At 39.0% G+C, this 12,336-nt stretch overlaps 1 protein-coding gene across 1 annotated transcript; it reads left to right on the top strand.

The window, feature by feature from the left end:
• Positions 1-6,053: 6,053 nt before the first annotated feature.
• On the top strand, positions 6,054-7,559 carry LOC148153490 (uncharacterized). The gene has a single exon (XM_088001473.1). It carries the CDS (start codon positions 6,732-6,734, stop codon positions 7,557-7,559), a length of 828 nt encoding a protein of 275 aa, XP_087857599.1. The 5' UTR covers positions 6,054-6,731.
• Positions 7,560-12,336: the final 4,777 nt, after the last annotated feature.

Raw genomic sequence — 12,336 nt, 5'->3', positions numbered from 1 at the left:
AAAAAGTTCTGAGCTCAGCGCACACCATTTTTCTCTCATCACTGCAATTACTGTGAATGAGCTACAGATATGAATCGCGGTACTAAATGAGACGACAAATAGCCCTCTCATACGCTTCAAACGGTTTTCGAATACGTATCACGGTTCCCGAATGGAAAGGAGTTGTTCGAACAGCTTTTTGGAGTGAAACTGGCTGGGTCAAACAGATAGAATTGTTTCTCCCCCTGTCTGGAGAAACACAGGGGGAGGCTTGATCACTATAGCAACAGAACACAGACAAAAGCCAAACTGCTCCTTAGGACTACAAAAACACCATCTTTGTAGTTCTAAACACGATGGAACACTTTACTACAGAGGCCTGAGCAGAAGGTCGGAAGGTCAACATGGTGGAACCCTCAATCATTACAAAGGAGGGCTGAGCTGGCAGTTAAGAAGTACATAATGGTGGAACTCTGACTTATTACAGAAAGAAGGTGAGCAGAATGTTATAACTACAGACAGGGCAGAATGTTCTGGGCATTATATATAAACTGGTTTAACCCAACCACTGTTAGATATTGGATTAGTGTGGCCATTTAAAATGAAGCTTACTGAAAATTTCAAAATAAAAGCCTGAATATTCCTCTTGGGCCTTTATTATGTTTTTCTCTCAGGTTAGTGCAGAGACAACTACAGATTTAAATCGTGTTTCCATCGGAGACAAGAAATTGCCCTCTTATATGCTTCAAAAAGTTTTCGGATTGCTCTTATGGATGCTGAACAGTAAGCCGCTTTGATCAGAAAAACTAACTGCTTCAAACAGTTAGAATTCTCTCTCCCTGTGTGTCTCACTAACATGATAGTTGAGCTGCTCTTTAGAACTACAATGACTGAAGGTCAGAACTACAACATGGCGGAACTTTCAGATACCACAGATTAGGGCTGAACTGGCATTTAGAACTACTTGCTGTTTTGGGCATTATATAGTTGGATTAACCCAACCACTGTTACACATTTTATTGCTGTGGTCAATTAAAATGAAGCTTAATGAAAATTTCAAAATAAAAGCCTTGATATTTTTCACATCAGCTTTGGGCTTTATGTGAAATGTTTAAACAAACTACTTTTACACATTGAATTGGTGTGGTGGTTAAAATGAAGCCTACTGAAAGTTTCAAAATAAAAGTCTGCATATTCCTCTCATGCTAGTGCAACGCCGTAGGCGTTGCAATAATATTAAGCTTTTTTCGCATTTTTTTTCCTCAGGATAGTGAACTGCCTTGCGCAGCAAGGCAGTTCATTAACATTAGCACAAGTTTAGCATTTTACTGCCCCCACTAGTGCACTGCCTTGCGCAGCAAGGCAGTGCATTAGCATTAGCATTAGCCTTTTCCCTAAAGGTAGCTATTAGATAATTTTCTTACTTATTAGCGATGTTCAGTATACTGAATGGAGTAAATCAATGACAGAAAACATGCTAGTGATGCCACACATCCTACATGAATATTAGTCTTCATGCTAATATTAGCATTTTGGCTTATGCATTAATTTCAACATACTGAATGGTACAGGTACAGTTTAGTCAACATGTTTCTGACTCACCACAGGTTATTGACTACATTGCAGCTTTCTTTAGCATTAATGCTAATTTTTTGCATCAGAAGGCTTGATTAAAAAGCGACGGGCACACTTTGGCATGCCCCTCAAAATTTCTGCGGAATTTTCTAGTTATTCCATATTTTTCTTCCGTTACCGTTAATGCGGCTCGTACCGCTGCGTGCCCACCCACAAAAGTGGTATCAAAACGACTGGCTCGATCCCGGCATTGGAGCTATTACTTTTATTGGGATTCTGTGTAAAAATGACATAAATTAAAAAAAACGAAAAAACTTTAATCTGAGGAACTCGCAGCATCACTAAGATTTCTCTCTGAAACACACACACAGGACAGTGGAGGTCAGACTCCAAAACTCTGTTTAACTCCCCCTCACAGGCACAAATAGCGGCCTATTGATGTCAAACTTGGTCATGACATAGATACACATGCCTGCTCCTGTAAAATGTTTTCAAAATTTTCCTAGGGCTTATAGTTTTTTGTCAGGGTCCTGTAGACCGACGTTAAGTGTCTCACAAGTATAGAAACCAGCCTGTCTGAAAGACAGTGCCAGCCCAGGTGCAGATCATTAATTACCATAGCAACGGGCCGCAGACAGAGGCAGTGAGTATTCCCACAGCGCTGAATCAGATCTCACAATGCATTGTGGGAAGAATACATATTTCGTGTGACTATTCATGTTTTGCTTACATAAAATTATTACTTGTCTGAATTTTTGAGTGTAAATTAAAATCTTTACTAAGAAAATTGAAATAGTTTTTAGAAATTAACTATTACCAACTTTCTTCATGTTTTTATTTTGGACCATGAGTGAGAACCACATGTGCGAAGCTTATAGTCGCCAGGTGCAGATCATTAATTACCATAGCAACGGTCCCTAGACAGAGGCAATGAGTATTCCCACAGCGCTGAATCAGATCTCACAATGCATTGTGGGAAGAATACATATTTTGTGTGACTATTCATGTTTTGCTTACATAAAATTAATACTTGTCTGAATTTTTTGAGTGTAAATTAAAATCTTTACTAAGAAAATTGAAATAGTTTTTAGAAATTAACTATTACCAACTTTATTCATGTTTTTTATTTTGGACCATGAGTAAGAACCACATGTGCGAAGCTTATAGTCGTCGGTCTCAGATTGAATTTCACTGACTTGGTGTTTATATTCTGCTTCCAAATGGTGACTCATATTTTCATAACACACCTGACAATATTTACAGTTACTGTGTTCTAGTGGTGGGATAAGTATGTCAGACATGCTTTTATGTTTTTTTCACGGCTAATTTGAAACGCTGGGGTTAAAGCGGAGGGCACACTTGGCAGGCCCCTTAAAATTTCTGTGGAATTTTCTTTTATATCTTTATTTTTCTTCCATTACCGTTAATGCGGCTCGTACCGCTGCGTGTACCCCCACAAAAGTGGTATCAAATCGTGCGGCTCGATGCCGAGAAGGGAGCTATTACTTTTAGTGGGATTCTGTGTAAAAATGAGGACATAAATTAAAAAAAACGAAAAAACTTTAATCTGAGGAACTCGCAGCATCACTAAGATTTCTCTCTGAAACACACACACAGGACAGTGGAGGTCAGACTCCAAAACTCTTTTTAACTCCCCCTCACAGGCACAAATAGCGGCCTATTGATGTCAAACTTGGTCATGACATAGATACACATGCCTGCTCCTGTAAAATGTTTTCAAAATTTTCCTAGGGCTTATAGTTTTTTGTCAGGGTCCTGTAGACCGACGTTAAGTGTCTCACAAGTATAGAAACCAGCCTGTCTGAAAGACAGTGCCAGCCCAGGTGCAGATCATTAATTACCATAGCAACGGGCCGCAGACAGAGGCAGTGAGTATTCCCACAGCGCTGAATCAGATCTCACAATGCATTGTGGGAAGAATACATATTTCGTGTGACTATTCATGTTTTGCTTACATAAAATTATTACTTGTCTGAATTTTTGAGTGTAAATTAAAATCTTTACTAAGAAAATTGAAATAGTTTTTAGAAATTAACTATTACCAACTTTCTTCATGTTTTTATTTTGGACCATGAGTAAGAACCACATGTGCGAAGCTTATAGTCGTCGGTCTCAGTTTGAATTTCACTGACTTGGGGTTTATATTCTGCTTCCCAATGGTGACTCATATTCTCATAATACACCTGACAATATTTATAGTTACTGTGTTCTAGTGGTGGGATAAGTATGTCAGACATGCTTTTATGTTTTTTTCACGGCTAATTTGAAACGCTGGGGTTAAAGCGGAGGGCACACTTGGCAGGCCCCTTAAAATTTCTGTGGAATTTTCTAGTTATTCTTCCATTACCGTTAATGCGGCTCGTACCGCTGCGTGCCCACCCACAAAAGTGGTATCAAAACGTGCGGCTCGATCCCGGCATTGGAGCTATTATTTTTGGCAATCGGAGTTACGACGGCGACGTAAAAAGCGAAAAACGAGCGAAATTTCCAACTGCCGAAACGCAGAGTGTAACTGACACCAACTGCCGCATTTTTAGAGTGAGGAACAGGGTGGAATTTTGACCCCAAAATAATTTTGAAATCGCTCTCATGCATGCAATAATTGCTCTATTTGTATGAAAGTCGGTCATGACATTGATACGTATGCCTGCTCAGGTAAAATGTTTTCAAAATTTCCCTAGGGCTGACGGTTTTCGGTCCAGGTGCCTCAGAGCAAAGTGATGGGACAGGACTAACTGACGCTCCTCCCCAGTGTTTCACATACATTTCTGGAAAATCTCTGAGCTCAGCGCACACCATTTTTCTCTCATCACTGCAATTACTGTGAATGAGCTACAGATATGAATCGCGGTACTAAATGAGACGACAAATAACCCTCTCATATGCTTCAAACGGTTTTTGGATCGGCCTTACGGATCCTGAATGGGAAGCAGTCGTTCGGACTGCTTTTTCCATTAAAACTGAGTGGGTGTCTCATAACGTTAGATAAAGTCTCTGACACACACTGCAGTCTCATCACTATAGCAACAGAATGCAGAGGAAGGCTGGCAGCTGGTTTGGACTACAAAGACTCTGTAGTTCTAAACATGGCGGAACACTTTAATACAGAGGGCAGAGCAGGAGGTCAGAACTACAACATGGCGGAACACTCAATTATTACAGAGGAGGGCTGAGCTGGCAGTTAGAACAACTTGCTGTTTTGGGCATTATACAGGTAGATTAAACAAACCACTGTTACACATTGGATTAGTGTGGTTATGAAAATTAAGTTTACTGAAAGTTTCAAAATAAAACTCTGCAATGTCCACTCACAACAGTGCACCGCCGTAGGCGGTGCAATAATATAAGTCTTTTTTTATTTTTCTTTTCTCAGGATAGTGAACTGCCTTGCACAGCAAGGCAGTTCATTAACATTAGCATTTCATAGGTGTCTCAAAGACAGAAATCCTTCCCCAGCTTTCTGTCTCACACACACAGCAGTTGGCTGAGGGCCAATCGCTATAGCAACAGAATCCAGAGAAAGACAGCCATAACTGCCATAGCTGTAGTTCTATTTATGGCCAAGACTCAGTTAAAACAGAGGCCTGAGCAGCATGTCAGAACTACAACATGGCGGAACTGTCTGTTACTATAGAGGAGGAGTTGGCTGGTATTCTGAACTACTTGTGCTTTGAGCAACATATAACTGATTTAATCCGATCACTATTACACATGGAATTAGTGTGGCCATTTCAAATGTAGCTTATTGAAAATTTTCAAAATAAAAGCCTTGATAATTTTTACATCATGTAATTGCTCTTTTTTGTGTTAGATAACTGGTTTAACCAAACCACTGTTACACATGGGATTAGTGTTGCCATTTCAAATGAAGCTTACTGAAAGTTTCAAAATAAAAGCCTGCATACTCCCCTCATGTCAGTGCACCGCCATAGCCGGTGCAATAATATTAAGCTTTTTTTATGTTTGTTTTCCAGGATAGTGAACTGCCTTGCACAGCAAGGCAGTTCATTAACATTAGCACAAATATTAGCATTTCACTGCCACCCACTAGTGCACTTCCTTGCACGCATTAGCATTTTACCTAAAATGACCTATTAGTTAATTTTCTTACTTATTTGCCAAGTTTAGTATACTGAATGGAGTAAGTCAATAACAGACAACATGCTAGTGATGCCCCAGATGCTACTGATAGTCTTCATGCTAACATTAGCATTTTGGCATATTTTAGTTCATGCATTAATTTTAACACACTGAATGGTACAAGTACAGCTTAGTCCACATGCTTCTGACTCTCCACAGGTTATTGACTACATTGAATCTTTCTTTAGCATTAAGGCTAATTTTTAGCATTGGAACGCTGGGTCCAAACCGACGGGCACACTTTGGCAGGCTCCTCAAAATTTCTGCAGGAATTTTCTAGTTTAAAAATAAAATTCGAAATCTGTTTTGTTTGTGGTGGGGTGTGAGGGCGTCTGAGGGAGGGAGGGGTCACGGTGATTGGCAATGTTCCATTGTGAGCGCGGACATTGATAGGTTTGCATGTCGCCACGGTGATTGGCCGATTTCCATTGTGAGCGCGGACATTGATAGGTTTGCATGTCGCCAGGTGATTGGCCGATTTCCATTGTGAGCTTGGACATTGATAGGCTTGGTCCATTATGAGGTGGTACGGCATTGGCTAAACTGTTCAATGTGAGAATGGAGAGGGGCAAGTGCCATTGGAGGAGAAACACCGACTTATGTGAGCGAAGTAGCGCCATTGGAGGAGAAACACTGACTTATGTGAGCGAAGTAGCAGATATGAAACTTAGTTTCCCTCAATGGAATATATACACTAGCAGTACCAGTCACCGTTTCGCTCACGGTTTTTTCCCATTTGCATTCTGGGTAAAAATCTACCTACAAACGCGAATATGTCGTCGGCAGTAATCCAGTCCCGCGGGGGAGGTCCTAAGATGGTGGAGTGAGAGGTGTTGATTTCGCAGGCTGTCGCTTGTAGTTACTGTTTAGTCTTGATTTATCATTCATTTTGGTGCTTTAGCCCCGTTGTCAAAATTTTTTTTAGGTTTTTTATTTCCTTTTAACAATTTTTTGTGACTTTTTTAGGTTTTTTTGTTGTTCTTTTGTCGTCTCGGTGCTAAGGTTCGGAAACTAGCATGTCTGAACACGATTACAATCGGTCTGCTCTTCTAGAGGCTTGTGATGAAGACATTATTGAAGAAATTGAGATGGTCGGGGCCACATCTGAGCCTTCTTGTAAAGAACAGAAAGTGAACTGGGATCACACGCCTATTAAGAACAAAAACAAGAAGAAGATGAAGCTGCATGAGCCTGAATGTAAGGATGACACAGCTAACGCCATTCTTCGTGTGTTAGGAGAACTTAGCAGTAAGATTGACAACCAGACTGAAATTCTGAAAAGCATCGATAAACGTGTTGAAGCTAACACTATTGCCATTGATGCAAACAAGAAGGCCATATCAGAACTACAAGTCACAGTTGACCGCCTCAAAAAAGAAAACACAGCGTTGAGGATTTCCTGTGATGACCATGCTCGGTACAAGAGGCGCTGGAACCTAAGAGTGACCGGACTGCCCGAGAAAGACGATGAAAACCTTCGGGAATCCATCATCGGGATCCTTACTAGGATCATTCCTATCTCCGTGGAGCGGCTGCGTGACACAGTTGACACCGTTCACCGATTGGGGAAAAAAGCTGGTTCCTTGTCGGATAACAACCGTCCTAGAGCCGTCATCATTCAGTTCGGAATGCGAACCATGCGGGATGAGGTCTGGAAGAAATCCAAAGATGCTAAAGTTTGCAAAGAAAAGCACATCAGCTTCAAGGAGGACTTCTCTATGGAGGACAGACTTGCCCGGGCAAAGCTGTGGCCCCTGGTTCAGGAAGCCAGGAGCAGAGGCAAACGCGCATACCTGAAGGAAGGCTTCGCCCTGATCGATAACCGAAGAGTGGACCCTGACTAATTGCGTCGCCTTTTTCTTTTACTTCCTCTGGTTTTGGTAGGTTCATTCTGTATTTGCACTGTATCGCACTATTTTCATACAGCTGTTACTGGCTATGTTATCTCATTCCTGCTAATCGTTCCTTAGTTTAGTTCTTGTACAATTACTGTGTTTCTTTCATGTTGTCACTACTTTCTCTTAATACTAGGGGTTTAAAAAACAGTGTTAAATGTAAGGCTATTTTTCTTTACTGTAAGGAGCAAAAGGCAAATTGTTTTTTTCTGCAGGAAACTCATTCATCAAGTGAAGAGGCGAAATTTTGGAAACTTCAATGGGGTGACAAAATTTATTTTAGTCATGGTACTTCACATTCAGCCGGGGTTATGATTTTGTTTTATAAATTCTCTGGGTCTGTTTTGGACCATGTCAAAAATGGTCACTGGGTAACTACAATAGTGGAAATTAATGGAAATAAGATCATTTTGGTGTGTCTATATGGATACAATAATAAGGCGATGAATTGTAAATTTTTTGATGAACTCGGAGTGATGATAAAACATTGGAAATTAAAATATTCCACTGATCAGGTTATATTAGGAGGTGACTTCAATGTGGCTCCAGATGGATCGATTGATCGTCTTCCCTCAGGGGGGCAGGATCATATCTTCAATGATATTTTTGTAAACTTAATTTCTAATACAAATTTGATGGACTGCTGGAGAATTAGAAACCCCACTACTAGAAAATACTCCTGGTTCAACCCTTCTGGAAATGGTCAATGTTCTAGGCTAGATTATTGGTTAATCCCTCATAATATGGTTAATATTTCAAACTGTGAAATATCAGCGGCTCCTTTAACAGATCGTTGTTCGGTTACCTTATTTCTCTCTGTAAATAAATCTAAACCACCTTCAATCTTAGCTTGGAAGTTTAATGGTAATCTACTGAACAATAAAACTTTTTGTTCAGAAATCCTGAACCTCATTAAGGATATTTCAGTAATGAATATGTCTCCCTTAAATAAGTGGGAGTGGTTTAAATTTAACGTTAGGTTGGCAGCAATAAAGACGGGTAAACTTGTTTCTAAGCTGATGAGACAGAAACAATCCCAACTTATTGCCAATATTAATTCTCTTTGTTCCAAATCTGTTTTATCTTCTGAAGAGCTGAGTGAGCTTGCCGTGGTCAAATCCCAATTAGATTATCTTTTTCTAGATAAAGCAAGAGGGGCTTTCATTCGCTCCAGGGCTCGGTGGATTGAGGACGGTGAGAAAAATTCTTCATATTTTTTCAATCTTGAGAAACAAAGACAATCCAAAAAGAAGATTGGAAAGCTATTTATTAATGGCAGCATCACTGAAGACCCTGATTTAATAAATTTAACAATAAAATTTTTTTATAGTAATCTTTATTGCTCTAAATATTCTGAATCAAATTGCCAGTCTTTTTTGATGAATTTCAGGAATGTGTTGAAAAAATTGATAGTGATTTTAAAAACCCCATGGATGATGACTTAAATATTGAAGAGCTTGACGTAGCAATGCAACAAATGGCAAAGGGTAAATCTCCAGGTGATGGGTTAACTTTTGAATTTTATACCTTCTTTTGGAAAGATTTACGTAAACTTTTATTTGAAGCCTTATTGGAATGTATTTCAAACAATAATCTCTCTCCCACCATGAAAAGAGGTTTGATTACTCTAATCCCCAAAGCCAATAAAGATCCTTTATTACTTGATAATTGGAGACCCATCACCCTTTTATATACCGATTACAAAATTTTAGCTCTTGTTTTTGCCAATCGCTTAAATAGTGGATTAGGATCGTTTATTAATGAATGCCAGTCAGCGTTTAAAAAAGGAAGATATATCCATCATAGGGCTGTTGTAAACGAATATTTTAGTAATCGAGTAATCTATCGATTATTCTTACGATTAATCGAGTAATCGGATAAAAAAAATAAAATAAAATGAAATATTGGTAAATCTGGCATAATACCGGTGTTACTATCAGATATCAATATCAGTCCAATTTTTCATATTTGAGCATCCCTAACAGTTACTTTTTTGTAGTTTAGAAAACTAACCTGTAACAATAATAGCTCACTTTCTAAGTTAACCAGAAGAAAAGTTATAGAAAAATCTGAAATTATATTGAATTTAATAACAAAGAGGCAGGCTCACAAATGTGCTTATAAAAAATGTCTACAATCCAGCTTTTAGTTTATGTATTCATCTTCAGTGAGTTTAATAGATTAATTAAACTCACCTTGCCACCTAACCTGTCACGCTTTGGGTTTGAAAATACGGGAAATGCCGCCTGGAGTGGGAGGAGAGGGCGAATGAACGAACATGGGGTGGAGGGGAGGAAATAGACCAGCGGACTGACGAACCGTTAGACCGGGGGACGAACACGGGGGGAAGCAATACGGGATATTTACGACACCTGCACTGGTCACACTCAGAAACTCATCTACCAGCCATGTACGATGCGCTCCGCCACCCGTTTCTTCAGACCGGGTGGCGGAAATTTATTGTGCGGTTCGTCGGTAAAGCTACATTTACACGGTAAGCATCAGCTACTCAGCCGCCCGCCCTGTTCAGGCTATCCGCTCACCTCAGCGCTCTTCCCGCCGTTCGCTTTCAACCAGCAGCCACGGAGGAGAAATGCTGCCGTACTCCAGGCATTCCCCCAGTCATTTTAAGGATGCTTATTGGTTCCCCAAAAACGATAAAAAGTCGGGCATTATCATCAATCAATAAAATCCCCACGGGCCAATCTTGAAGATTGGACTTTATGCCACTGAGACTTAGCTTTTGTCAACAACTCAGAGGCGGAAGTGAGAGCTCCGCGCAACGCAAATGAAGTCCCGGCCGGAACACGGTGCGCTAACTAATAAAACATAAATTAACGAAGCTTCGAGGCAGGTAAATTTTCCTCGAGGAATTTTAGTAATCGAGGTACTCGAATCATTCGAGGAATCGTTTCAGCCCTAATCCATCATCATACTAGACTGATTTTTGATATGATTGATTATCGTAATTTCATTGATAAAGACAGTTTGATTCTATTCCTGGATTTCTAAGCTTTTGACTCACTGGAACACGGTTTCATCTTGAAAACATTGAAATTTTTTGGCTTTGGAGAGAAATTTTGTAATATAATCAGATTATGTTATACTGATATAAGTAGCTCAGTTTCCCTGGGAACAAGTATGACCTCAAGTTTGTCTAGAGGTATCAGGCAGGGCTGCCCAATTTCACCTAAATTGTTTATATTAACATCTCAAATGCTTACCCTTCTAATTATGAAAAATTCAAATTTGCATGGTATTAAATTTCTTGATAAAGAGTTCAAAATAAGTCAATTTGCTGACGACACAACAATCTTTCTAAGGGATAAAACTATGGTAAACATCGCGCTAAATTCCATTTCTAAGTTTTCCGGAGCGTCTGGTTTGTCTCTCAATATTAATAAATGTGAACTTCTGCCGATCCATTCCTGCTCTGATGCGTCTGTTGCTTCCATCACTGTTAAGTCTGAGGTTCAATATCTGGGCTTATTGATCTCTAATAATAATAATAGAAGAGAAGAGGAAAACATTGATAGTTGCTTGGCTAGTATGAAGATATCCCTGAGCCGCTGGTTAACTAGAGATCTAACTATTTTTGGACGAACTCTTTTAGCCAAAACAGAGGGTATATCCAGATTAATTTATCCTTGCCATTCTGTTTTTATCTCTAACAAAAATATTAGGAAAACTAACTCAATAATCTTTCAGTTTATCTGGAGGAACAAAACTCATTATTTACGACGATCTCATCTTATTAAAGATTATGACAAGGGTGGTATTAGAGCCTTAGATTTTGAGGCTCTGATTGGTTCATTTAGAATAAATTGGTTAAAGGCTCATCTGTCCCATTCCAACTCAATGTGGTTTCATATTCCTAAATCTATATTCAAAAGCCTCGGGGGATTAGATTTCCTGCTAAAGTGTGATTTTGAGTTAACCAAGATTCCTATTTTACTGTCTAATTTTCATAAACAAGTTCTGCATTTCTGGAAAATGGTTTTCACCCACAATTTTATCCCACATGGATCCATTGTGTGGAATAACAGATCAATACTAATAAATAGAAAATCCATTTTTAAAGCTGACTGGTATGAAAAGGGTATTTTATTTGTAACTGACTTAATGGGTAGTGATGGTTTGTTGTTAAATCATAGAGATTTTATTATTAAATTTAATTTGAACTGTTCTTGTAATGAATATCTTAAATTATGCAAAGCTACTCCTGTGGCTCTGATCCACCTCATCCAAAACACCTTAAGATATTCAAAGGTCGCTGCATCCTTACCCAAATTGAAAGTTGGTGAATATATTGTGACTGATAGAAAGTGCAATAATGCTCTACTTGTGACTGCCTTCAAATCTAAATTTTTTAATGATTACAACAACTATTTCTTGGTGACACCCAATAATAGATAATTTGTCTATTATCGAGAAGGCTTTCTCCATGTTTGTTAAATGGCCACTTTCTCCTAAAGTTAAAGAGACTCACTTCAAAATCTCGCATAATATTTACCCAGTGGCAAAATTTTTGCAGAAAAGATTAAATTTGATTTAACATGCTGTGCCTTTTGTGAACGTCCAGAAGAATCACTTAATCACCTATTTTTTTCTTGTCCCTTTTCCTCTAAACTATGGGGTGATATTAAAAGGTGGCTGTCCCTTAAAATTGATAACATTCCTGAGATTAACATCAGCCATGTTTTATACTATGTTGATGGTCTTGATA

Source organism: Poecilia mexicana, unplaced genomic scaffold (assembly GCF_051168715.1).
Source record: "Poecilia mexicana isolate PSO_F unplaced genomic scaffold, ASM5116871v1 scaffold_20, whole genome shotgun sequence".
NCBI lineage: Eukaryota > Metazoa > Chordata > Actinopteri > Cyprinodontiformes > Poeciliidae > Poecilia > Poecilia mexicana.
This window is presented reverse-complemented; position numbering and strand designations above follow the sequence as displayed.

Coding starts and splice junctions, on each gene's coding strand:
- LOC148153490 (XM_088001473.1), top strand. CDS start 6,732: ATGTCTGAACACGATTACAATCGGTCTGCTCTTCTAGAGGCTTGTGAT.